We start from the raw sequence: 26928 nt of genomic DNA, 5'->3' as shown, positions 1-26928 counted from the left end.
CTAATTCGTATAAGACTATAAAAAAAGATTGAGTCGAGGGAACGAGCTCTCTTCTGAGCCCAGATTTGATGATATGAGTTTCCTGTGAACTGAACATGTTTTCTAGAATATGTCTCTGATGATGATGCTCATAAGAGGATGCGAATATGTTTATAGCTAGCAAATATAACCAGATGCATAACTAATTTACGCATTAATATCAAACAGAAGGGTGTACCTGTACCCCTCTTGTACCACAGGTAATTTTTGCTGCTTACGCACCCAGAAAAGCGTAAGAGAGTTAATATGTTTTTTTAAAGATGTTTATCTGGTTTAAGCATACGTATCTTCAAGCGTGTATATCGGTAGCCTGACTGCTGTAGATATTATTTATGTTCAAAAGAAATATACTTTGCATGTCATATCTTTTATATATCAGCATCAGTCCTCGGAACAGAACACACAGGAGTATGATCCCAAGACAAAGGAATGTTGTTTTTCTATTCGAATGATTCCAATTAATTATTTGTTTAAAACGAAATAAGAACTAAACATCTTAAGTTTTTAGCCCAGTAGAAATAAGTGAGGGTTTTGAAATCTATAGTGCGTCCTTTAAATTAACTTCAAAGCGATACCAACCATCTCTTTTTCGATTTTAAAGCCGCGTATCACAGCATATATAGGGTAGATCTCTATAGAGAAATGTATAGTTTTGGCATCACTGTCAAACTTATCCGTTTGTGCAGAATGTCGATGGAGAATGCACGCTGCTCTATCAAGGTCGGAAAAGATTTTACCGATGCATTTGATGTCAACAAATGTTTTAGACAAGGCGATGCACTGTCATGCAACTTCTTCAACATCGTTTTGAAAAGAATTGTACAAAATTCAACCGTCAACACTAGAGTCACAATCTTCCAAAGGTCCATCCAATTACTCGGATACGCAGATTATATTGACATCTCTAAGACACTCATCATGGCGGTTCTAATTTAGGGCGCTGAGGCCTGGACCCTGTCAAAGAAAGATGAGAGCGTTTTAGGATGCTTCGAGAGAAAAATTCTTCGGGTGATTGTTGGTCCCGTATGCATAAATGGAGAATGGAGTTAACAGAATTAAAGTCCAACGGCGTAGATGGCAGGTCATGTAGAGCGAATGGACATCAACCTTCCAGCCCGGAAGGTCTTCGAATCCAATCATGAGGGACGGCGCAGGTGGGTGAAGACCCCAACCAACTTGGCGTGCGAAACTGGAGACAGCAAGCTAGAGACCGAGCTGGCTGGAGACGCATGTTGGTTGAGGCCCAGGTCCGCCCCGGGCTGTAGCGCCACCTTAAGTAAGTACGTAAGATTTAGGCAAATCTCGACATCGCCAAGGGTATCTGTGTGAAATACCAGGCTCGGCAAAGGTTGGAAATGTTCGCCCTGGAACTTATTGGCTAAGGTCCTCCAATGCGAATATGGGAGAAGTTGCTGAAAGTTTTGATAGACTTTAAATTTTATGTAAAAAAGAAATTGTCCCAAAAAAAGCCACTGGTGGTGGACTAAATAAACTGCATAGTTTCAGCCCATTTGGAGAAGCACTTGTTAACATGTTGAATATAGAGACCGTAGCGGACCCACTGAGAGTCCAAAGTTGTGCGTCGACGCACGCAAGAAAATCTAAAGCTTAGTGTACACGATTGCCAGATCTGCAAATATTGACAGATCTGCCACTGAAAAATTTGTCTCGAATGGCTGACAATCGTGTACACACCAAATTAATTTGCAGACAAATGGTTTGGCTCCTAATTTGCAGACAAATATCTGCCAATTAATTTGTAGATTTCTGGCAATCGTGTACACGCAAGCTGACAACCGTGTACACACCAAATTGATTTGCAGAAAAATTTGTTCATCAATCATTTTGAAGACAAATGAATTTGCAGATGTGGCAATCGTGTGTACACAAAATTCATTGGGAGATCACCAATTTTTTTTAATTTTCTGACGTTTCTGCAAACGTCTGAGGAACATTTGCAAATTTATTCATTGGCAGACAAATTTGGAGAAAACTACAAGGTAAATTTTGAGTTGTTTTTTTTTCATTTCAAAGAAAATGTATAAAAACGTTAACATTTATTTAAAATTATATTGAAAATGAGAGTGCTGAACATGTACAGCCCATTACGGTTGAGGCATTTACACGGTCACCGTCGCCTGAAAACTTGCCCAAAAAAATTAAGAAGTCGTATCGGAAGAGGGTAGAGAAGGAGTGGACCCATGAAGATACGATGAAGCTTATTGAAGAAATTGATATGAGGCGGAGTTTGTGGGATGTCGGATGTCCAGAATATAAACTGCCAAAGAATTATTATGGCAAGAGGTCGCCGACGCCACAAATATGACGCCAAACAATTGTAAAGGCAAGTGGTCTAATTTAAGAATAACATTTAATGCCAACCTGGAAAACCAAGAAAAAAAAATCAGGTCAGAGCATCAGTGAAGGAATACCTATCACCTAGAAAAATTTCCAACCAATGTTGTTTTTGGAGTCAAATAATGTTCTAAAATCAACAAAATCAACGTCCTCATATGAACTTGTAAGAATCCCCAAGTTCACAATATCTAAAATTGTTGTATAAATGCACTTTTCTTTTTTTTAGAACTCTGCCATTGACGACGCGTCGTTTTTAACGAATCTCGAGGAGGAACTGCCTGTTCAACAGCCAAACAGGCGTAGGACTAACGTCTCTACGTCTTTTGATAGTGACACCAGCAAACCGTGTACACACAAATTAAAATTTTCAGCTCATTGTCACACATTGTCAGACGTTTGTAGATCTGACAATGATTATCAGACCTGGCAATCGTGTACACTAAGCTTAACAGAGCTTACTACGAACACCACCAAAGCCAGAATTCGATATTCATTCTTACTTGTTCTCAAATTTCTAATTGCTAAAGTAAGAAATTCGGGTAAGTAGTTTTGATTATATTTCTGAGAAAATGGAGATCTTAGAAACATATACTTTAAACGCATTCTGTAACTAATGCGATAACTTTTTGCATAGTTAAAAAATGAACCATCTCATTCCTCCCTGAACCTCCATCTGCAGATTTGATCTTAAATGGGAAATAAATCAATTTATTTTGTCCCATGGAATTTAAAAAAAGGGGAAATTTGTGTGTTACACGGGTCCAGACCCATGGAAAACTTCATTAATAATAATAATTATCAAACCACAAACAATACCATAAAAAGTTTCCATGCTGTTAACAAAAAAAACTTCTATTAAAAAAAAGCTCTCCAAAAAAAAACTAAATTTTATTAAAATTAAAAAATCACAGATTTGAAAGTGTCCAACACTCGTTGCATTCAATGGTGCCGCTTAGATACAATTTATGACCATAGATCAAGCGCATTTGATTTTGGATAGCGTCTATGATGGCATTGTAAGCCGTATGCCAATCGCAGCTTCCAAAGCGATTAATTATTCTGCAATGGAAAAAATATGAAAAAATGAAAACTTGTAAATTGCTTTTTGAATGAAAACTATTAACCTGCACAGGTACATCAAAGGATCATAGAGATCGTGAATCTTCTTGGCTCGAATAAATTCCGCAGCGTGTTCACATATCAATTCGATGTCATAGTTGTCTGGTACCGATGAGCTCTTCACCCACTCAAGAAGCAACTGAATTGTTTCCGCCTGATCGAAGATGTTTTCAGGGGAAATTAGAACGGCAGCTGAAGTAGATGGTTTCTGTTGGTCTGTGGAGGCAAACGATTTCCCCAATTGCATTCCAACTTCCTTTTGAAGCTCTGGTGGCATTGCCTTGAGAAATTCTTCTTCCATTTTTCGAGAGGTATTTGCTTGACACTTCTTTTTTGGTGATGTCTGTTCCTTAGCTACTCTGGTCTGTTTCCGAGCATGATCACGCAGGATTTCATTGCGAATGTCATCAGGTAACTCGGCGAATACTGTGGGATCAATATCGTCGGGAAGATCCGATGCCGATTGAGCAGCTCGTTTAGAAGTTGTAGCTGCATTTTTCAACATTCCCATGACATCGGGCATCTTGGCAGGCTTTTTACGAGGACGACCTTTGGATTTACCCTTCGGAACTGCTCCAGTTGACTTCTTCTCATTGACACTACATTCAGGTACTTTCGTTTGCTTTTCATCTAGTTTCGCGACAGCGACGGTGGTTTCTGGATCCTTTCGTGGCTTTTCCAATTGTTTTTCAGCCACCTTGCTGAACATGTTCTTTATGACATTCTCTTTCTTTTCCTTGGGCTCGTTTGGCTCATCCAGTTTGTTAATTTGGATACCAATTCCTCTGAGCTCATGGGGAGGAACATTCAAGGCCTTTGTTGTGGCAAGAACTGTCCGTGTTATGACCTCGAGATCACAGGTGTAATCTGAAAGTGACACAGCTTTTGTGAGGTTATCACAAACTCCATGGCCCATAAACTTGGAGGTCTCCACAGGTGCTTCCTTGGCTCGTACCATCATTTTCAAGGTTATACATTTGCCTTTGCGCTTGATATTGGTAAGGCGACTGTGAACCTCCGTGCAGAGCTGCAGCAAAAACGTCTCGAGCTCGGTTTGTGTCTTGAACCGGATGCCATAGTTCACTTCAGCCGAAACTGACTTCCTAACCTGACCATAAACCAAAGGACGAGGGTCGATCCCCCGACAGAATTGGTGTAGAGTTTCGCCAAACTTTTTGCCAACTGCTGTCTGAAGTTTTGCGAGTGAAACCATTTGAAGATCTCCGCACGTAACCAAGTGCATCTCCTTCAATGTGTACATGGTGCTGCTGCCGACACCTGGGAGGTCCCTTATAGGAATATTCGACATGTACTCTTCGACCTTATCGGAGCCAAGGAAGAACTGACCATCGGGCTTAGCCTTCTTGGTTGCCATTCGTGCCTGGAGTCTATAATTTATGAAGGAAATGAATTTTCAAGAATCCAAACAAGGGTGAAAACTTACTTATTTTCTCCAACCCCTGCCGAACAGGGACATGACGTCTTATCACGCACCTCCTGCCTAACATAGGTTACAAAATCCATAGGATCCACTTGAAGCTCATTGATGAGGTCAGTTAGGTTGACAAACATCTCATCGCAACTGACAGCCTCGATGTCCAGAGTGTACTTGGCGATGGTGTTGTACAAAGTGTACGCAACTTCTTTGTACCCCTCGAAATCGTAAGGAATCGTTTTCAGGTTTGGACAAAGCTTCAAAGCGTGACCCACAAACATACCGTTGCGGATGCCCTTCTCTCGGGCTTCATAGCTGCACGAGGCGATCTCAGACAGCGACTGTTTGCCTTCGAAAGCCCCACGCACCTTATCCGAGAGGATGTTGTTGTGAAGCTGGTTTTCGAATTTCTTCGTGAACAGATCCATTTCGACTTTTCGATCGGCACCTGGATGGACAGGCACGTCACCACCTCCTCCTTTGGAATGTGTCACTGCAATGGGTTGACCTCGCAGGTGTGGATGGGAACGGAGGCCAACCGATACAAAGAAGCAATCCATATCGATGTGCATGATTATTTGTCCCCTTTTCATGAAGTTCTCCAATCGATGGAGATTTTCCGATAGTTCTTTTCGGTCTGGAAAGAGCCCCGAGTGAGCCTCACGGAGATCGGATACATATTGCTTAAAACCTGCTCCCAACGTGGCTATATGATGGAGTCTGGAGTTATTGTAAAACTCAGAGAGAAACTTTGGATCCACAGCAGTCATTGCCACACCGCGGGAAGTCGAGGCAATCGATGTGTCAGGCTTGACCGTTTTTGGTTCAACAGGTTGTTGCTTCATCTTTGCATTTAGATTTTCAAGATCCTTGAGTATACTAGAAACTTCACTTTCCTCAGATTCAGCTGTTTCCACCTTCTCCTTGACTTCTTTAGGCTTTGAAACAGCACCAAAGGATATCTTTGGTTGTGCTCTGTTCTGATTGTTGTAGAGCAAATATTTGGTGTAGTCTACAATTTTCTGCTCCTTCAAACAATCCACAACCCATTGAGCACTTATAATCTTCGATGTGTCCATATTTCGGATCTTTACATCGGGAAGATTCGAGGCAATGATGTAGGTTGTGTGCGACCGTTGGTATGTATGATAGGTGCCTCCGTGCACCATCATTATTCTCTTTAATTCATCCGACGAGGGATTCGTATGACCATTGACAAAGATCGAAATTCCAGCAAAGAGATTCGTCACACGAAATGGATCACTGGCAGCCGCGAATTGTTCCTCCAATTTCGTAATTTTGGCATCCATATAGCCTCCCTTTTTTTGGAGGGACAATTAAAAGTGATTCAAATAATTGACATGATGATTTAAGGAGACTTACCCATTCCTCAAAACCATTATTTGGCATTTTTGTTAATGTTTTAACTTATTTATCTTTTTAATTCGAATTTTTGGGACGGATTTTGTTTTCAAATTTCAATTAGAGCGTATTCTAAAAATCCAAATAAACAACAAAAATGCCGAAAGATGAATCAGCTGACGAAGAGCTTTTAAAAGTGATGCCATAATTACTAATTTGACAAGAGTTAGGCCCCGTTCACATGAAGAAAGTAGTTACTGGAGATTATTTAACATTTTTCTTTTATGAAGTTTTCCAATAAGAGTTTTAATGTAATGTAATGTAAAAAAAACAATCAATCTCAAAAGAAATTAATTAATTTGTATTTCATTTAAGAAAGGAAAGTACTCCATTTACAATGTAAAACAATTTCAGCCAATGGATGTCATCACAGCCATTTAACTTAATTTTCCATGAAAATTCCCAAGAAAAACAATCGGCAGTAGCCAGTTTTTTGTATTTAAAAATTGGTACAACTGAAAGAAGATCTGTCAGAATAATAATTAAAAAACATAAATAGAGGAACATTTTGTGAAAATCAAAAGTTAAAAATAACTTCAGCAAAAAAAACTTACTAAAACTAGTAAAATGGAAAATGTTCAAGAAGAAATGGTGAGAAAACATCTGGAAATTGAGATTCTATAAAAAAAAAGTTCATTTAACAATTGCTTCAAGGAGGGGGTTTGTTTGTAGACTACTAGACTAATATGTGGTTTCGAAGCGAGCTGGAAGCACACCTCAATTCTTTATATACCTGAATCGCGTTGAAATGAGAACTTGATTCGAGTCAATTCCGGTCGGAGATTGGAGTCAAGTCAAAATTTGAGAAGAAAAACCTATGGGGGGAGTTGGTTTAACAGATAATGCATTATTGTCTGTTTATTTGCATGTTTGTGTACAAAAAATATAGTTTTATTTTATTAAAATAAAAAAAATTTACATGGAGTAGGTAGCATATTCTTATATGGTGCTGAACTAATCAGTTCTTCATTGTTTAACACGAATCAAACTATCTCACTTGCACTTCACATTTCTAAAACATCGAAACATCATTTGTATTTTAGAAAGTGCTGTCATACTTAATCATTTTTAAATCGTCTTGTGTAAAGATTTATTTAATCTAAACTGAGATAAACCTTTGGTGAAAACATAGCAAAACTTAATTATCTTTTGTACTGTTTTTTCTTGCAAAATAAGCAAAGTTAGTCCATTTTCATTAACGAAACTCAATAATATCAACAGTAATAGATTGATTTTTTGTCCAATGGAAAACACAAATGTTTCCAATTGCACAACTACTCAACGAACACAGCCATCGAGATACAAATGCAATATCAATCATACCAACGTTTAAAACGAAATCAAATAAAGGTCTTGAATCGATTGTGGAGAGTAGGCATAGACCTTATCTTATCACGTGGCTCTAAAGAAAGAAGTGTATAGCTAAGATCTTGGTGTAAAATTTTCATGCAAAACTTCAAATTGTGAATACAATTTTTGCCCATTTTTGTAATGTATTTAAACAATTTAAAAATGTAATCGTACCGTGCATCATTTCATTTTTTTTAATGTTGCAGATCTTGAATTTCAAAATGTGACAGTTTCAAAAGTGACAGCTACCTTAATAGCAGGCTATTATAAATGAAAGCTATAAATAAATAATTAAGTGGTGCAACAGTCCATGACGAACCAGGGCCTGGTGACTTACAACTCTCAACCATTCCTGTGTGCGAGTAATGCTGTTAGAGATCCCGTAACGTGATGGTTAGTGCGTTGAACTGTCATGCAAGGGGTCTTGGGTTCAATCGCTGCTGGTGCAACCTAACTTTTTTCACAGGTACTGCCTCCTGCAAGGAATTGACAAATCATCCAAGAGTAATTCTTGTCATGAAAAACTGCTTCGCAAAAAAAAATAGACGAAAGCTCTTATTGGAAATAGTCACTGCATAGTAACAAACAGTTGGCAGTTGTTGTAACTAAACTAATGTAATAAATTGATAGTTTAAAGCGTTTAATGAAAAGTTGCGCCGTTTTGTTGGAACCAAATGTTGTAGATGTAAAGATTTTTAGTTTTGGAAAAAAAAAAACAATCACACCACGTAAACCAACACGAGCTGTCAATTTTAATGGATGTAATGGAAATTGGTTGATAATATGGTGTCTTGTGATATGGGTCTAAATGTCACGTCTTACACTAAGGTAGACGTCCGAGGTGTTCAAAATCCAAAGTGGAGTCAGACAGGGTTGTATACTGTTACCTGATTGTTCATATTGGGTATCAGTGATATGCTGTGCCAACCTTGAAAGGAAAAGGAGGAATAACATGAATTCCGACAATAAACCGGCAGGCTTAAATCAGATGTGGCATTTGCTGCAATTGAATAGAAAGGTGGCTGGCTTAAAGATTAACACAAATAAGACCAAAATAATGACCACGGGCCAAAGCACACAAGTTATTCTAAGGCACGGGACCATAGAGGAGATTGAGCAGTTTAATTATCTGGAAAGTTTTATAGCTCTCGATGGCGGAACGGATGGATGTTAACACTAGAATAAACAAAGCCCGTAGTGCATTTGGAATCCTTTCTCCTGTGTGGAACTCTAGCAAAATATCACAAAGCACCAAGTTAAAACTCTTCGAATCCAACGTCAAATCAGTGCTGTTATATGCTTTTGAAACATGGAAATGCTCTGCCAACATCTCTAGCAGACTACAAGCTTTCGTTAATCATTGTCTGCGCTCTATTCTGAAGATCCGGTGGCCACAAACCATATCTAACGTTGAGCTGTGGAATAGGACCGGGCAGAAAAAATTTACCGTAGACATCATGCAACGGAAATGGCGTTAGATAGGCCATACACTGAGGAAACCGGACGACAATATAGCAAAACAATCGGTCCAATGGAATCCCCAGGGTAATAGACGCGTGGGAAGACCAAAGTCAACTTAAAGGTCATCAGTTTTGACGAAGGCTCGGTCTCAAGGTATTCAATCGTGGCCAAAGCTGAGGTCAGTTGCGTTGAATCGAGATAGGTGGTAGGATCTTGTTGCTGCCCTATGCTCCAGGAGGAGTTAAAGCACTGCTGTACTTGCAGCCGGACAACATATATATTTGTCCGTAATTTAAAGTAGAAAGAAATAAAAAGCCTTTCCATTTGTCCTCCTTTTTAAATGCTGTTAATGATTCTTCAAAGAGTTGTGTTTTCTTAGAAAGTGACACACAGCTGATTTCATGACGGTTAAATAATTAGATTTCCCTATTTTGGTACTTTCTTTTGACGTAAGCAAAATGTTTTATGGATACGAATTTATGTTAAACTAAATAGAAAATACCTACAAACGTTTACACATAATTTTTTGCCTTTATAACAAATTTTATTAAATAAAACTCTACCGGAAACATGATTGGTGCTATTTCGAAGTGAACCTACTGAAAAGTGCTCAATGTGGTCACTTACCTAATGAAAATTTAACAAAACTCAAATTTATTCTGACATCCCTGCTCAAAAAGCAAAGCTCTTTTCTCCCATCTGTCAAATATTTGTCATTTTGACATTTCTCTCAAATAAAAACAACTTGCGCAAAATTTGTAAACAAAACCACGATTTTTGGAGGCGATTTCAAAATTTCATTTAAAAAACCGTAAAATTTCTAAATTTCATCGTTGGCAATGAATCTTCAAGTCTTGCCTCTTTCTGATTTACAATCGTTCGCCTATCAAAAATGCCTCATACCTCAAGAACTTTTTCCAAAACGTACTTTGCCCGGTGCATTGGCCAAGTGCAAGTTATCCTCGGGAGCAGAATATATTTGTAATATTTACCCCATGACCAACCAAGCACCTCCATATTTCTGTTGGCTAGACGATAACCTCAAAGTAGGAGCCATAAAGAACACCATTTCCAGCAGGTTAACCTCATTGGAAGTCCTCAATAATAGTCTCCAACCTGCTTCCCGGATAAATCTTGCCTTCACCATAAACGAGAAACTATTTGAGATCGATAATATCAACAGAGAGTTCCTGATTGACATAGCCAAGAAAATTCTACAACCATATAACTTCGTGAATAACAGTTTCATTGTTTTAAAGGAACTCCAAGAAATTGGAATCGCTGAAATTCACGTCCAATCGAAGGATTCCAATGTCTTCAAATTCACCGACACCACGGAGGTCATAGTTTCGAATGTGAGATTACAGACCTCGGGAGAGGAATGCCAATTTAGTAACTTGGTTGCAATGGAAGAACCTCAAGAGGAACTCCAACAACTAATAGAGAACATGTCAGTCTATGAGAATCTCACGTGGAAGATGAAGCCGTCTTTGAATGCTCTCGTAATCGGTCCAACGGGCTCTGGAAAAACTTCGATATGCATGAACTTTGTGGTGGAGAATAATTCAAGTTGTTACATAATCCGATCGGGAAATATTCTTGGACAATATCCTGGTGAAACCGAAGCCGAACTGAGGAGGATTTTCCAATCAGTGAAGCTCTTTATTGAACGATTTCAACCAAATGGTATTTTCAGTGCAAGAATTGTAAGGTTTTCTTTTGAACTATGAATTTTTTACAGATCCAGTGGTGATCCTCATTGAAGATCTTGACTTAATCTGCCCAGGAATCATTAAAAACTCCACCGACTCTGGGAATTCAATGCGAGTTTCAGGACAATTGATTTCCCTACTCGATGACCTACGAAATTCCATGAAATCCTCGAAGGTTATCGTCCTTGCAACAAGCTCTAGACCAGAGGCAATTCTGTCGACTTTAAGACGTCCCGGTCGCTTTGGAATCGAGATAAATATTCCTGCACTTAACGAGAATCACAGACAAGCCATATTTGCATCGATGGTGAAGAATTCATTCTATGGAAGAAACTTTGCGCTCAGCGATGAACTTCTACACACTGTAGCTAAACAGACTCAAGGTTTTGTTGCCGCAGACTTGGAACTTCTTATTAATTCAATTGGTCAGGAATTATTACGCTCTGATATGACACTTGAAAAATTCACAGAGATTCTTGGAAGATCCTTAAAAACAGTTAAAACACCTTACATTCATTTTTTGTACACCTTCAATTGATTTGGAATCATTTTAGATGAAGCCAGCATCATTCCAAGGAACCGATGTGAAAGTCTTCAAAACTGATGAAACATTCAATTCCATCGGGGGAATGGAACATCTCAAGAAAACCCTCGAAATTTCTGTTCTTGCGGGTCTCAAGCAGAAAGCTGCATTTGATCGATTTGGATTGTGTCTGCCGAAAGGAATCCTCCTATATGGTCCTCCAGGATGTGCAAAAACCACCGTAGCCAAGTGCTTAGCCACCGAAGCCAAAATGACCTTCATCCCGACATCAGCCGCTGAGGTGTACTCTCCATATGTGGGAAACTCTGAGAAATACATATCGAAAATTTTCGACACCGCAAGGAAGAACTCTCCTTGTTTGGTGTTCCTCGATGAGATTGGTAAGAGTATTCCCCTTTTTTTAAGAATCCTTTAAAGAACCTTGAATTTCTTCAGATTCTTTGGTTGGGAAGCGAGCTGCTGATGCTAAAAGCGACGTCCAAACTCGAATCCTCTCGACCCTTCTCACTGAAATGGACGGTATTGGGGTTAAGTTGTTTTCTTCGACTCCTGGGGGCAACAGTATTCTAGTAGTTGCTGCCACCAATCGCCCTGAAATGATTGATGACGCTTTGATGAGACCCGGACGTTTTGATAGGCTTATTCATGTCCCAGCGCCCGATAGAGATTCTCGTTTGGAAATCCTACAAATTCATGCTCAAAAGATGCCCTTCCATGGAGATGTTGAGCTCGAGGAGATTGCTGACGCCACTGAGCTGTATTCGGGAGCAGATATGTGCAATTTGTGTAATGAAGCGGCTATGTACGCCTTCACACAAAATATCGACGTGGAAGACATAAAAATGGAGGACTTCCAAAGAGTTTTGAAATGCCAAAAGTCTTCATTGACTCAGACACAAATTGATTGGTATAAGAACTTTGAGGGTTGCCATAGAAGGTGATGAAAAAAAAAGCTTTATACAATTATAACGAATTTTAATAACAAAATAACAGAGTTTTATTTTTATTGTGATGTTTGGTCTCTGGGATTCTGAAGGTGATTTTAATCAATCATCTGGATCTCCAAAAGTCTCCAGTAACAGCTTGTATCGCTCGAAAACTTCGTCCACCATGTCCTCCGATAATTCTCGACCCTCTTCCAAAATATCTGAAAATATCGAATTGAGCAATGCGTCCGAGCTCGAAAAGCCCATAGCGTCTTCTTCCTTGCAGAAGAGGGTCTTATCGGGTTTTTCTTGAAGTTTATCCTTCTCGACTTGGACTGTGCCAACTATTTCGCCGGCCCTTCCAAATACAAACAATTCTGTTAGTTGTGACTTTTTTTGGGGACTTGAAACATTTTTAGTTTGTGTTTTTTTGGTGGGTGTTGGGGGTTCTTTTGCTTGCTTCACTTCTTGTATATTTTCTTGTTCTTGTTCTTTGCCCTCTTCTTGCATTTCTCTATCTTCTTTATTCTCTTGGAAGATATCTTTTTCTTTCTCCTCTTCTTGTATATTTTCTTGTTCCTTTCCATCTTCTTGCATATCTTCTTCTTCTTTATCCTCTTCTTGTATATCTTCTTCTCCTTTATCCTCTTCTTGAATATTTTGTTCTTCCTCAAGGGAATCCACGGAACTCACAGTCACAATCTGCCCGACTTCCTCAGAATCCTCGCATGTTTTTGACATGAACATTGTGTAATTGCATGCGGAAGAAGCAGCTTTGGCATTTTTCCCTTGATCTTTTGTTTGTTTGGAGCGCGCAAGGATCTGCCTGCATGTGTCGCATGTGTAAATGTTTTTAGATATTTTATCTCGGCCGCATTTGTTATGCACTCCTGAGGCTCCACACGTACAACAGACAATCAGTTTCCATGGACCCCGAAAGAATTCGCGACCTTGTGGGCATTGACAAACTTTGGCATCACACTGAGAGTAGCCTCGATGGAGATCGGTGTAGCGAAGAGTTTCGTTGTTGTCCCAGATCGCCTCCCGATCGGGGACAAACACTCCATGCTTCCGGACGTCATCGCGAAACGCCTTACTTGTGCACCATAGACATGCCAAATGATAGCCTGCGGTGAGGGCGTATTTACGCAGACAATGACGATGGACATAGCCATTCTTACAGCAGTACGATCGGAGAGTTTGGGTGGGGCTGAATTCGCCCAAGGCATCGTGGCAAATCCAGCAAGTTGAGGTATTTTGTTGAGGGAGCATTTTTTCGTTCCCAAAGGGAACGTGTTTGTGGCAATAGGAGTGGAATTCATTGATAAATTCAGAGACGCAGCCGTTATTGTTGGCGCAAATGTTGTGGAAGTATGTTTTGCATTTGAAGCATGAGATGGAAGCATTTGGTTCCTTGCAATAGCAACAGATCTGTGAGGATTTTAGTAGAGGGAACTTGTTAAATGTGGAAAATTAGTTTCGGCTAAACTTACCTTCTCTGCACATTTCTTTATTTCTATACGGATGTCACGTAGAAGGAAGCCTAGAATCCCAGAATAGTCCAACCCCTTTTGAGGTAGATTGGTGGAGAGAAGCTGCGTTTTTTTTTTGAAATTCGAAAATAAAGCATTTCGGGGACAAGGAGCAGAGACCCTAACTTACCAGGCAGTAATAGTGGACACAGATATCGGATCTCTTCATAAACTCGCCATAATCTGTGGGATTGTCGTCTTCCTTTTTACAAACAGAACAAACTTGCATCTTTATTTTTAATTAGATTCTTTTTTATGGAGAGAAAATAATGAAAAAGTTTACGACTGGCAACTGATCTATTTATTAATTCGTTTAAAAAACTCTTAACATAACTGCATTTTTGTTTTCTTTTCGAATTTGATTTCTCTAGATTTTGAAGTATTTTATTTGAGTGATGCCAAAACTAACTTTTCTATTTTGTGCAATAAAAAGTGGATGTGTTCAGCGATTAACTCACAATTATCATTATTTTGACAGTTGTTGTAGTTCTGAACAGTGCATTGAGGCCGAAAAGAGGTGCCTTATAAAGCCTTAATAAGAGCCTATAAACAGGATAGCTATTCCCACATGGAGGTTAGGTTTTGTAAAAGTGGTTGTCCGTGATGGAAATGAATACAATTAGGCCAGTTTAATGGCTCATTGTGATACCACATGAATCTTGAGGCTTTATTCTTAGCTTAATGTAACCAGTTTAAATTCCTTACGAAACGTGAGAGGCTGATTATGCTGATATGATTTAGATCGCTTAGATAGTTAAAGAAGAATTCTCCAATATAATTCTTGCGTTTTTGAGTTAGAGCATGGCATGTACAGTTTATTAGACAGTGTCCGGTTATGACACCTATTATCGAGCTTATATGCAATCTGCTAAGAGAAAGCAAGTACCTTGAACGGAAAAAAATCCTCTTTCCCTGTTTTTATTTTTTTCTGGGTCAGTTGCAAACCTTTTTTATGGGGTTACCATTTTCGGACATGTTTTTTTGTAATTACAAGATTTTTTCTGAACAAACGGCTGGAAATGTTTATTTTTTTTATTAAAACCCTTTTTTATGTTGATTGCCATCCAGATAAACATATTTTAAATGTATTTTTAGAAAAACATACAAATATTAAAAAAAAATTGAATCGTTTACAATTGGATTGGTTCCCAAAGGCTCTGATCCAATTGAATTGGTCGTGAATGTCCTGGCTTAGACTTGTTGAAGCTATAAATGTTCATGGATTTGTTTTGTTTCGTTTAAATTCAGGGTGATTTTACAAATTACATAATTCCTTATTTCAATATTCAGTTAAATTACTCATTAAGTGTTTTCCAACATGGATGGGCCTATTTTGAAAACTTATGGTGGCTATATTATTGTCTTAATTATATCAATGACTAAAGTCAAATCATCATGACAAGTTACAGCGTCGAGCATAAAATGCAAATGATAAAACTTTATAATAAAAATAGGAGTTCTCTAGAAGCCCTTTTTATGGGGTACATTTTCGACTTTCCAAGTCTTCTGTTCAACGGTTGGTGCCTATTTTCAATTCCACCAGCTCAGTGAACAATCAGCCAATACTCGTACGTCAACGAAGTGGTAGATCTGCCGTAAACATCACCACTGTTTGTGAAGGTGTGCAGCAGATCTCCGTGTTGCTCAAAAGAACTTGGTCTTTCGCAGAAAACAACAGGGTAAATTGTATGTCGTGATGTGGGCCTGCACCCATACAAAATCCAATTGACCTAAGAGCTGAAACAAGTTATTTCCAATTTTAGTCAAAAATTATATTTTAACGATGGGGCCCATTTTTATTTTTGGATGAAAGGATACGTGAATAAGCAAAATTTCCGGATTTGGGACGACATACACTAAGCCACGTCACATTCAAGAGGTGCCAAATGAGAATGCATCCAAACAAAGCTACATTTGTTATAGGTCGATGACCACCATCTTCTTGTGGCCAGAATTGGATGATATGAAAACCGAAGAAGATGGACATTCAAGAAGATGGAGCTACGTGCCACATAGCTCGAAACACAATAGATATTCTGAGCGGTTTCATGGCATTGTTATCTTGCTCCGATTTGTGATTTGACACCCTTTGAATTTTTAATGTGGGGATTTTTTAAATCACAAGTCTGTGCAAATAAGGCACAAATTACGACGGTGCTCAAAGACAACATAACCGATGACATCGGTAAAATTCAGTTTGATTTATGCACCAAAGTTATCGAAAACTCAAATAGAGATAAAACCCTGTTGATATTTCATATAAAACTTGTTTTATTTAATTTTAAAATCGACTTGCTTTTAATAATCTTACAAAATTCACTACATTCTAGTCGTTGACTTTTCAAAAAGAAGTCATCATAGCAAAAACGTTGCACAGTCGACATTTTGGAAAAAAATTGTTCAAAAATATAATCATAAGTTAATAAGTATTTTAAAGTCATTTTCTGTAATCTCGATTTATTTTGTAGTATTTCTGTAAAATAAATATCTAAAAGGTCTATTATTCAGCCTCTAGGGTGGCCTAGACCTTTAAGAATCTGCAGCTTTAATAAAATACATTATTTTATTGTAAGCATTTATCCTTTTTTATTTTCTCACAAATTTTTCAAAACAAAAAAACTTTTCTTAACTGAACTCTGTCATTTCCATTTCGTTCCTCATTTTTAATTTTTGGCATCACTTTTCATTGACATGACAGACAGCGGCGGCTACTTTTTCATTTCTCCTCCTTCTACAAAAACTCACAAAAAAAAAACCAAAACCACAGAGAAAAAAATCTCTGAATCTATTGTGAAGTGTGTGGCGTGTGCGGGGTAATTTTTCTTAATTTTAAACGTGTAAATTGTCCCAAAAATCATTGAAAAACAAATCAAATTTATTGAAAATTAATGTAGCATCAATTAGAAAGTTGAAAGGTATTTCTTTCGAATATTTTCTTACGATTTTTTTGATATTTATTTGCAAAACCAATTCCCATTCAATTTTTTGCCACAGCGTACACAAAAGAAGTGAGTGGAGAAGGAAACAGAAAAAAAGAAAAGAAAAACCGACAAAAAATGGCCGATCTCGATGCCGTCAATCTCGGCCTCGACGAAAATGAAGCCGACATAGCCGAGGAACTTCAAGATTTTGAGGATTCATTTGATACACGGAGTGAAGCGTCTGCAGCCAGCTCAAGCAGTTCGGCATCTCAGCCCAGTATAAGTTCAGTGAGCACTGCCGATTCGTCTGTAGGTGGACCGAAAAGCAGGCGTGGTACCGGAGCCGGAGCAGGAGGTAGAGGAGGAGGCGCACGTAGTAAAGGTGGTAATGCAAAAGTTGGCGTCCGTCAGAAACGCGAACGTTCCAAAGGCAAGTCATCGTCAGCAGCTTCCAATCCGAAGGCTAAAAAACTTAAAACGAGCGAAACTGCAGCAGCAGCAGCAGTCAAGTCTAAAGAACAGTCGGACAAGAAGACAGCAACGATTGAGAAGAAAACTAGTATCACCCTGAAGAAGCCAAAAATCGAACCGGCTAGCAGCGACAGCGACAGTGACCACCATGACAAACTGGACAAGCGGAATGGACGCAAAGCACCAAGCAAGAGCAAGAGTAAGAGCAAGAGTCGCTCTCGGAGTGCCAGTAAAAGCAAGAGTCGCAGTCGTTCCGGTAGTCCGTCGGCTAGTAGTGACAGTGACACTGGCAAACGCAGGAAACGAAGCACTAGCAATGCGAATAACACGAGTGGCAGCAGTGCCGGCGACGGCAAGCCAGCCAAGACATCATCCAAGTCCTACGACTACATGACGAAACTGAATTATCTTTTCAGGGACACGAGATTCTTTTTGATAAAATCAAATAATGCTGACAACGTAACTCTGTCCAAGTCGAAGAACGTTTGGTCCACACTGCCGCAGAATGAAGCGAATTTGAATCAGGCATTCAAGGAGTCGCGCAATGTTTTGTTGATATTCTCTGTAAATGAGAGTGGTAAGTGAGAGTCTGAATACTTATATAGTTCTATGTCATTGCATTTAAATACCTGTTATGCTTGAAAGTACATAATTTGTAAGTTCTAACAAAAGAGCTTTCTTTTTCTTCTTTGTTAATATGTTTATACGTGTGTAGCATAACAAAGTTTCAAGGGCTTCATATTTATTATACATTTTTGTTCAGAAAGAGCTTTTTACTTTCATCCTGACAAAAGAACTTTAAAGATGTTGATAAGAGGTGTAGGTATTTTTGCAGGTACATTTCACCTTAATAGTGGCCTTACTGCAATTTTACTGAAAATGATTTTAAAAGAATTAGAAACTAACCAATTTTTTTGCATTAATTTCTTTTAAATTTTGGAATCGAGCCTGTAAATGTGGCTATCTCTTTTAAACTTTCTCTTAAACTAGGCTAAATACAATTAAATTAAATAATTGAGTGCAACAGTGGCCTATTAACCATTTATCGCTCGAATCTTTGATTTTGTGTTTGAAACTTTGAGTTAGGCCAATTTGCAATTTCCTATTTACTTAAAAAGTTGCATTGAAAAGGAATTGACTACGAAAAAATTACCACACAAAAATTTGTCGACTTTAAGTGACGCTAGGGTAAAATGGCTTTTTTTGTGGAGTAATAACTGTGAAGCCCACTGTAAACTAAGATCCTTTTTAAGTTCGTTTCCCGCTAAAATTTTGTTAGAAATTTGTTAAAAATGATTCCCTGAAAACGTCAACAATAAATAACTCCCATTATAGAATTCGGTGAAAAAGCTAAAGTGAAAAAATTTTCAAACTTGCTATTACCAAATCCGACGAAAGAAAGTTAAACAAAAATGTTGGTAACATGCCCTGCCGCCTGATTATGGGATTCGTGGCGAATCGTTTAGATAGTAGAGTTTGCCATTTTTTCGATAACTGCTTTCGCTTTCGCCTTCTTTGTTTCGAATTCGACCAATTAACGAATTCGAAGGCGAATTTGAAATGTCATAATGTGACGGATTCATAGGCGAAAAGTTGATTATTATTATTTACTGTTCGATTTCGTGGATTCTTTCTTGATTGTAATTATAGAAAAATGTGACACCCTTAATCTTGAGGATTCCTCCCTTTCAGAATAAATACACCATAATTGATTCCATTTTTTTAAATTTAATACTGTTTATTTAATAAATTTCACAAATTCAATTAAAACAAAACAAAATTTGTGGAAAGCTGTCGAACCAAAAGTAAGAACTATTTTAGCTTCGCCGCGATTTCGTTGTTATTATTCATATTACATGGGGACTGAATCCGTATATGGGTACAATCTAAAGCTGCAATAACTCGAGGAAACTTTGCAAATTGATTTTCCTTTTATTTTATTTTTCCCGAAGGAGGACAATGTGATGAGAGACTTTTACAAATTCTGCGAGGGGATGATTTCGATACACCACAAAAATCTCCGGCAGATATTGAATGGTCCCTGCAATCCAAAATAATGTAGGCAGAATTCTTCGACATTCGAAATCTTTCAAAGAACTCCAAATCGTCCCAATAATTAAAGTGATCTCTTCTCCGATGAATGCATCTTTCTCTTCTTATATTGACAATTAATATAAAGTTATTCTCGTCGCTGATATCTTCAAAATCGCTTTCACAACTCGATAACATTTTTAAAGCACAATCAATATTTAATAAATAATATTTCCTGAAAAAAAAACTAATATTTCGCGACGTTGTAAATACTTTCTTTACAAACGCAATTTATCAAATGGCAGCTGCCAAATTAAAATGTCACCTTGGAAAAGAGTTCCAAACGCTGAACTGAAGTTTAAACGGCATAATACTTTCGGTTAACTTGAACTGCAAATTGAACTGAGTTTAAGGGGTAAATGAAACTGTGAAACCGAATAAGTTCTTGAACTGAAGTTTAAACCGAAAGTGGAGTTTAAGCTTCCACTGTAAATCTGGGGGTAATTGTTTTACAAAAGGTATACCACATTTCCGTACGATTTACCATTGCAACTTCTTCGTAAAGCTAATACTGAGGAAAACCCATGTGTTTAATTCGAACGTAAAAAAAAAGGCCAGAAATGTTGTCTATCAAACTTCTCCATCTATCTCGGTCTCTAGCTAGAGGTCTCCAGTTTTGCGCTCCTAGTTGGGTGAAGTCACTTTCCACTTGTGAGCGCCACCTGATCCGCGGTCTTCCTCCTGTCTTGGCTCAAAGAAAACGTGATATCAACATCTGATATCCGTATTTTCTCTGACAGTCAGGCCGCTATCAAATCTCTGGACTCTGTCTCTACAAACTCTATAACAGTCCATAACTGTCGATCATCTCTAATGGCCAGGCCATAGAGACATTCCAGGTAACTGTAAGGCAGATGAACTTGCCAGGAACGGTACAGTACAGCCCATCCTACCACGTTTGGCAAGTACTGGCATACCAATCGCTACTTGTAAACTGCTACTAATGCAAGACGCTGCGAGGAGGGCAGGCACCAGGTGGACCAACATCACCACGTGTCAAGCCACAAAAATATCTGGCCAACACTGGGTTTAAAACGTTCAAGGTGCTTGCTCTCTCTAAGCAGATCGCATATAAGCTCGATAATAGGTGTCATAACCGGACACTGTCTAATAGGAAAGCACGCCACGAGACTAGGCGTATTCTCAAATGACTTTTGCAGAAGCTGTATAGACGAGGAAGAGGAAGAAACGGTTATTCATCTTCTCTGCACATGCCCTGCTCTAGCTCGAAAACGCAAGGATTACCTAGGAGAATTCTTCTTTAACGATCTAAATCATATCGGTATAATCAGCCTCTCACGTTTCGTAAGGGACTCAAGCTGGTTCCATTGAGCTTAGGAGGAAGCCTCAAGATTCATGTGGTATCACAATGGGCCATTAAACTGGCCTAAGTGTGTCCGTTTCCATCTTGGACAGCCACTATAACCTAACTTAACATAACCCTTCTGGCTAAGTCTACGTCGCTGTACAGCACGTCGTTCCATCTTCTCCTCCACTCCCCTTCGATGCATACGGGACCTTAGATCACACGAAGAACTTTTCACTCGAAACGACCCAAGGTGCTTTCATCCGCTTTTGTCATAGTCCATGCTTTTGCAAAAAAAAATTGAAACTGAGAATAACGTTTTTGACATTTAGAAACATTTTTGGGAAAAATCAAATCGACAGTACCGAAAATAATACCCCTATTACCATTAGCAAGGCGAATGAATAAACGTCTGAGTGTGAGAAAATTGTATTACCGTTGGCGAATTGAGAACCGTTGATTCAACTTAAATGTCATATATTTTTCGAAGATTGGTCTGACTCTATTGTTGCTATCGAATGTTGGTTCATTTGAACGTCATTCGTGTTATTATTTGTCGAACGTTCATATTGTGTGAGAAAAGGTCGAAGTTTATGTAAAAGAAATGTTGGAAAATAAAACAATATACATACATAAGTTCATATGTATATTTCATTTCTTTTATAAAATAACATGAATCAATGTATTTTTATTCAGCTGCAAGAGAACTAATTAAAATCAGTACGAAAAGGTAGTCGAACTGATGGAATCGAACCCGAATGTATCGCAAGGTGTTGAAGAGTTTGGTTCTTGAATATTGGGACCAATTTGCTACAACCATCAACTCACTTGGGCCACCTACTCGCAATGGAAATGAAAAATTATTGAACGACGAAATAAAAATATAAATACTACCAAGGAACATTTAACGTTCTCCTCTTTGGTACCACGTTTCAAAAACTGACTTAAGATTACTGGAGTTCCATACAAAGGAATCATGGGTTGATCCAGGATATCTTGAGTCAACATAACGAATACACATTTTATGGTCACACGCCTTGAAAACTTGCACTGAAAATCAAAAGCTACTCTCGGGGAAAAAACTTTTTATTATGTTTTATTAGGCTCTTTTGGTCTTTTTGTTTTTGGAATGCGAATGAATAAAAAACTTTATTCCATTCTTTTACTCAACGTTTCGTAAGAATTCCTTACTTCCTCAGGGGATTTTTATTCTTTATTCAATACTTGTATTAAATCACATTATAATTGTTAAAAACTCCGTATTGCATCCTCCCGACAGCACTGACACAAATTTAAAATAAATAACAAATACAATATAAAATAAAACAAGCAAAACAAAAATATAAATTATTAAACTAGACGAGAAAGACATTTATATCACAGCTTAATTTTCAGGTACTTGATGTTAAAATAATGATGTAAAGATGATGTCTAATTGAACAATGGAGATCGAATTGTTGTTGTACCACTTCTATTATTCAAAATCGAAAATTAATTTTTAAAATTTTGCTTACAACTTTTACTAAATCCACTTTTCATAAACAAACATTTGCAAAAAATTAAAGTAAAATTATTGCACTCGATATTTCAAAAACATTTGATAGAGTTTGGCATCAAGCCCTCTTATCAAAAATGTGTGCTTTTGGTATTGATGAATCTTTTCATTCTTAGAAATTACCTTTCGGACCGTTGAATTCAAGTAGTATTGGACGGTTTCATTTCTGATATTCACAATATAAACGCTGGTGTGCCCAGGGCTCCGTTTTGTGTCCAACTCTCTTCCTTATATTCATAAATCATCTTTTGTCTCAAACTTCTAACCCACTACATTGTTTCGCTGACGACATTACCCTCCGCTTCTCATATTCGTTTTTAGATTTGCATTCTGTTCTTCGGATGTGGACTACCAACGGCAGCTTATGATTGTTCAATGGGGAATCAAAAACCGTGTAGAATTTAATGCTTCGAAAACACAATGCTGTCTACTTTCACAAAAGCGTAACCCTCCCCCAATGCCACAATCCATGAGTGGTACTTGCATCGAGGAGAATGAACAGGTTTCAGTCCTAGGTATGTGCATTACAAACCACTTGTTAAGTGTTTAGGTTTTCTCCAACGATGCAAGAATTTTTTACCCCTTCTGATCTGGCTATAATTTGCAAAGCTTTTATTCGTCCAAAACTTAAGTATAACTCTGATATTTGGGCTGATAACGTACTTGAGCCTTCTGGATAGAATTGAAAAAAAAAGCACTAAAAATGATTGAAATCTTACCGAGACATTTGCTTTTCTTGAACACCGCCGGAAGATCTCACATCTGTCATTGTTTTATCGTTATTTTTATAAACAATGATCTATTGAAGTAACCAGTTGCATTCCTCCCCTTAAACAATTCAACCGTAATACCCGTACTGCTAGGAATGCCCATCAGTTTAGCCTAGAGCCCAACTTCGGACGTACTGTTAAGTAGAGAAATTTTTTCTTTAGCTGCACTACACGAATGTGGAATGCTTTACCAGGCTCAATATTTCACACTCATTGCAATGTGCGGACATTCAAAACCAATGTTCTTCGGTTTCTCCTTTCTAATCCTATCCTCCTTTCCTAATTATTTGCACTGTGTTTAATCATTATAAGGGTATTCATAACCCCTTTAGTGTGCGCGTAATATAAAAAAATGCAATGGAACATACACTTTTAAGTGTCTAGTACAGTTAACAGTTCTTGCCCTAGGTATAAAGGGACATCTTAATTTTCGTAATGATTTAAACGAAATAGAACTTTTCTCCAACTTTTTTTTCAACTATAAAAAGTTGCGTCTTATTAGCCCAAACATTTTAACTGAGTTACACGCTTTTAAAATAAAAGTAATATGGAAATACCAATTTCATTCAACAATATTCACAAAAAAATTATAAATAAAATATTATGTTTTAATATTATTCTTATATCAGTTATTATTATTATTATTTTTCCAGGAAAATTTGCTGGTTTTGCTCGTATGAGCGGTCAATCTCGTCGTGATATCCCCCAAGTGGCTTGGGTTCTGCCACCCAGCATTTCTGTTAAAGCTCTTGGTGGTGTCTTTGAATTAGATTGGATATGTCGCAAAGAATTGTCGTTCACATGTACAGCGCATTTGTACAACATTTGGAATGATGGAAAACCCGTGAAAATCGGACGAGATGGTCAGGAAATCGAACCAAAAGTTGGAGCAGAATTGTGTCGACTCTTTCCCGAAGATGAAAATATTGAGATGACTCCAATATTGCGTAAGTCTAAGGAGATGGCTAAAACAATGCGCGAAAAAGGTATCCGAATGCAGTACAAGCCACCAACGCGCGGTCTTTCGTCGATGCGTGGTGGTGGCCGTGGCAATCATTCGAATAGCTACGGTGGTGGTGGTCCAATGCGTGGAAAGCGACCGAACATCTCGAGTGGCCCTCGTCACCATAATAAAATGAGTGGTGGCGTTCTCCCCTCGGGTGGCGGAAGCTTTAAACGCTCATCGTCGCCGTACAACCGCTCAGATCGTGTGCCTCCATGGGAGAGGTACATGACATCTGCTGCCGCAGCGGAAGCATACGTCGCTGATTATATGCGCACCATGCACGGTCAATTGCCACCGTTGCCTTTTGTTCCTCCATTTTCGAATATGATGCCCGGTGCACCCGCTATGCCCGCATCACTACCACCACCCAATATGCCGCCACCCATGTACGAGCAGACACCGCCGCCAGTGCGATACTACGATGGTCCTCCGCTGCCGGACTATCCACCGCCGCAGCAAGCTCGTCCTCCCCCACCGGGGGGCTACGAGAAACACTCGCCCTACGACGAATCCGTTCCCATGTGGAAGGGTGGAGTCGGAGAGCGAAACAGCATGCCCATGGGCGTTTCCCCCTCAGTTCATCCCTTCTCGATGGGTTCCAGCGGAATGCAGTTCCCCGGCGTCAATCACAAAAACAACAGTAGCAACGGCAACGGTCCTCCACCCATGCCACCCAACTATCGTAATCGCGAATTCACAAACAGAAACCGCGAACGCGGCGGCCGCGATTACCACCGCGGTGGCGGCGGCGGTGGACGTGGAAGCGATCGGGATCGCCAATTCCGTGATCGTAATAATCGCAGTAGCTATAGAGAACGTCGTTAACTGCCCTAACTGTTGACAATGGCCTCCAACCATCGACAGTGTCGTCCCTTTTTACAAATTTTTTGTTTCATTTCAGCTAATTCAGTAGTTGTAAACGAAAACAAAACCTAAAATTATAAATAATGTGTGTGCGTACCGATCTTCAGTACTAAAGTGGTTAATAACAAACTACTCTCCCAACATTTTTTTTTTGTTACAAATTTACCAATTTAAAAATTTTAAAATTTAAAATTTTTATTCTACTAAACGATGCAGTGACCATGCTTCATCTTATACCTATACCTACCTAATTAATTATTCAAAACTTTTAAAATGTAGTTTGACCATAATCATAGTGACAAAAGAGCAAGCAAGCGAAAAAATAATGTAATCCTTTATTAAAAATACATAAAAAAAAACTTATTTAAAATATATAAGATTATTAAAATAATTAAACAAAAAAAAATATTAAAAATATAAAAAAAAATACATGAACTTTGTTCTTTTGTAAATCGATGTGTTGTGGAGAGAGAAGAAAGAGAAGAAGATGAAGAAAAGAAGAGAGTCGATTTATTGAGGGGGTTGAAAAATTTGGACTGACGGACTTTTCTCTAGATCCCATATTGAACTTCAAGTTCTGTGTTTTTTTGATTTAAAAAAAAATCCTAGTGCTCCAAAAAATGTGATTATATTTTAAATTGAAAAAAGAAGATAAATTCAAAAGTGAAAGTGATAAAAAGGAGATGAAGAGAAAAATAATATTTCTATATTCAATTCCCTCTCTGGACAATATACAAATGGACAGTTTACTCTCTCTTAAAAGTGTGTTATTAACCCAACAACAACAAAAAAAGAACATTCCCTTAAAAAAAATAACAAAAATAGTTTCTCTTTCAAAATTTGTTGACTGTGGATTCAAGCTCTTAACTTATTTCATTTATCATCAAGAGCTTTTGAGTCTACTCTCTTTGTTTGTTGTTTTTTTTTGATAATCTCTTTTTTTATAATTAATTGTTCTATTCTTTCAGACCTGACCAGCAATGGCAGCTTAAACAAAAAAGAAAAAAGAAAACATAAACAATTGTTTGCTTCACTGCTTTTTATGTGCGGTGGAGACTTATTTACATACTTGTATTTAATGTGCGCTCATTCAAGCTTACACCTCTCATATATTTATGTTTATAAATGTTGTAGATACAAAACTTTTCTAACAGTTCCTTAATTTTTGTATGGTGTTCAAGCAAAGTGAGTTGGAGAGCAGCAAAATGCCAAAAGCCAAAAGAAAACACACTGACAGATGAGTCTCTTTTTTTTTACAAAAAAAAAGCTATGATATTTAAATTATTTTAAAATTTTATGTCTGTGATGTCAAAACTTAACTTTGTGGACAAGAATATAACCATTTCGACCTTTTTTTCTTGTAGGAAATGGCAGAAACAGAAGATGCAAGAAGGTAATCTTTTTGGTATGAAATGAATTCAAGAAAAAAATACAAGATTATTCTTTTATCAGTTAACTGATGAACCCAACGTTCATACTGTCGTACCAGGGGGAATCGCATTGGACTTAAAGTCACAAAATATTGTGTGTATACAATGAAAACAGATTCATCATAAGAATTATTTTTTTTTTTCATTTTAAGAGTAAATTTTGAAAGCGGAGTACTGTGTTCAATTTCATATTCGTACCCCTTTTATTAAAACTTTGAATGTTCCCCTGATCCTAAATGTGTATTCATGGTTGATACATTTTATCAAATTTTCTTAGTTGGTAAAATCATTTACTAAGTAAATGCTAAAATGATAAAAACAACTGTAAAACTAGATCAATTTCGTAGTCGTACGTTAAGTTGCATTTTTAATCAAGTATTGTGAAGTTATTTAGAATTTTTAAAAGCGTTTTGTACAAATTGTCTCCGAATTTAACAATATAGGGCAGAAAAGCAAGTGAAACCTCTAAAGAACTTCGAGAACTCATCGTAAAATACCACCAAGAAGGTAAATCTTATAAATAGATTTGATCTTTAGTTAATCGAGCTAAATCAACGGTTCATAGTATTGTTAACTGGTTTATCAAGAAAAAAATGATTGAAAACTTGCCTCACAA

The 26928-nt window shown here is 37.9% G+C and overlaps 4 protein-coding genes across 4 annotated transcripts; 2 read left to right on the top strand and 2 right to left on the bottom strand.

Annotated features, from left to right (window-relative positions):
• Positions 1-3268: 3268 nt before the first annotated feature.
• Positions 3269-6474, bottom strand: LOC129947626 (DNA repair protein Rev1). The gene is made up of 4 exons (XM_056058259.1): positions 6335-6474; positions 4961-6270; positions 3522-4904; positions 3269-3456 (listed from the first exon to the last, which is right to left on the bottom strand). The coding sequence occupies exons 1-4, from the start codon at positions 6359-6361 to the stop codon at positions 3303-3305; spliced, it is 2874 nt and encodes a 957-aa protein (XP_055914234.1). The 5' UTR covers positions 6362-6474; the 3' UTR covers positions 3269-3302.
• Positions 6475-9929: 3455 nt separating this feature from the next.
• On the top strand, positions 9930-12422 carry LOC129947148 (ribosome biogenesis protein SPATA5L1). The gene is made up of 4 exons (XM_056057594.1): positions 9930-10870; positions 10926-11392; positions 11451-11820; positions 11876-12422. The coding sequence occupies exons 1-4, from the start codon at positions 10024-10026 to the stop codon at positions 12379-12381; spliced, it is 2190 nt and encodes a 729-aa protein (XP_055913569.1). The 5' UTR covers positions 9930-10023; the 3' UTR covers positions 12382-12422.
• On the bottom strand, positions 12404-14245 carry LOC129947149 (PHD finger protein 7). Its single transcript, XM_056057595.1, has 3 exons — positions 14029-14245; positions 13860-13961; positions 12404-13797 (listed from the first exon to the last, which is right to left on the bottom strand). Exons 1-3 carry the CDS (start codon positions 14125-14127, stop codon positions 12487-12489), a joined length of 1512 nt encoding a protein of 503 aa, XP_055913570.1. The 5' UTR covers positions 14128-14245; the 3' UTR covers positions 12404-12486.
• A 2408-nt stretch (positions 14246-16653) lies between these two features.
• LOC129944533 (YTH domain-containing protein 1) lies at positions 16654-26136 on the top strand. The gene is made up of 3 exons (XM_056054029.1): positions 16654-16813; positions 16893-17867; positions 23666-26136. Exons 2-3 carry the CDS (start codon positions 16955-16957, stop codon positions 24841-24843), a joined length of 2091 nt encoding a protein of 696 aa, XP_055910004.1. The 5' UTR covers positions 16654-16813; positions 16893-16954; the 3' UTR covers positions 24844-26136.
• The last annotated feature ends 792 nt before the right edge of the window (positions 26137-26928 follow it).

The sequence above is a fragment of the Eupeodes corollae genome, chromosome 2 (genome assembly GCF_945859685.1).
Source record: "Eupeodes corollae chromosome 2, idEupCoro1.1, whole genome shotgun sequence".
Lineage (NCBI taxonomy): Eukaryota > Metazoa > Arthropoda > Insecta > Diptera > Syrphidae > Eupeodes > Eupeodes corollae.
Note: the sequence above shows the minus strand (reverse complement) of the source record. Positions and strands in the feature narration are given on the sequence as shown.

What these genes read in the sequence shown, in the direction of transcription:
- LOC129947626 (XM_056058259.1), bottom strand. Translation starts at nt 6,361, where the DNA reads ATGCCAAATAATGGTTTTGAGGAATGG. An exon ending in GCAGGGGTTGGAGAAAATAA is followed by an intron (nt 4,905 to 4,960) that starts GTAAGTTTTCAC and finishes CATAAATTATAG; the next exon opens with ACTCCAGGCACGAATGGCAA. An exon ending in CCTTTGATGTACCTGTGCAG is followed by an intron (nt 3,457 to 3,521) that starts GTTAATAGTTTT and finishes TTTCCATTGCAG; the next exon opens with AATAATTAATCGCTTTGGAA.
- LOC129947148 (XM_056057594.1), top strand. Translation starts at nt 10,024, where the DNA reads ATGAATCTTCAAGTCTTGCCTCTTTCTGATTTACAATCGTTCGCCTAT. An exon ending in TGAACGATTTCAACCAAATG is followed by an intron (nt 10,871 to 10,925) that starts GTATTTTCAGTG and finishes AATTTTTTACAG; the next exon opens with ATCCAGTGGTGATCCTCATT. An exon ending in TTGGAAGATCCTTAAAAACA is followed by an intron (nt 11,393 to 11,450) that starts GTTAAAACACCT and finishes GAATCATTTTAG; the next exon opens with ATGAAGCCAGCATCATTCCA.
- LOC129947149 (XM_056057595.1), bottom strand. Translation starts at nt 14,127, where the DNA reads ATGCAAGTTTGTTCTGTTTGTAAAAAGGAAGACGACAATCCCACAGAT. An exon ending in GTGTCCACTATTACTGCCTG is followed by an intron (nt 13,962 to 14,028) that starts GTAAGTTAGGGT and finishes AAAAAAACGCAG; the next exon opens with CTTCTCTCCACCAATCTACC. An exon ending in TAAAGAAATGTGCAGAGAAG is followed by an intron (nt 13,798 to 13,859) that starts GTAAGTTTAGCC and finishes AAATCCTCACAG; the next exon opens with ATCTGTTGCTATTGCAAGGA.
- LOC129944533 (XM_056054029.1), top strand. Translation starts at nt 16,955, where the DNA reads ATGGCCGATCTCGATGCCGTCAATCTCGGCCTCGACGAAAATGAAGCC. An exon ending in ATTCTCTGTAAATGAGAGTG is followed by an intron (nt 17,868 to 23,665) that starts GTAAGTGAGAGT and finishes TTATTTTTCCAG; the next exon opens with GAAAATTTGCTGGTTTTGCT.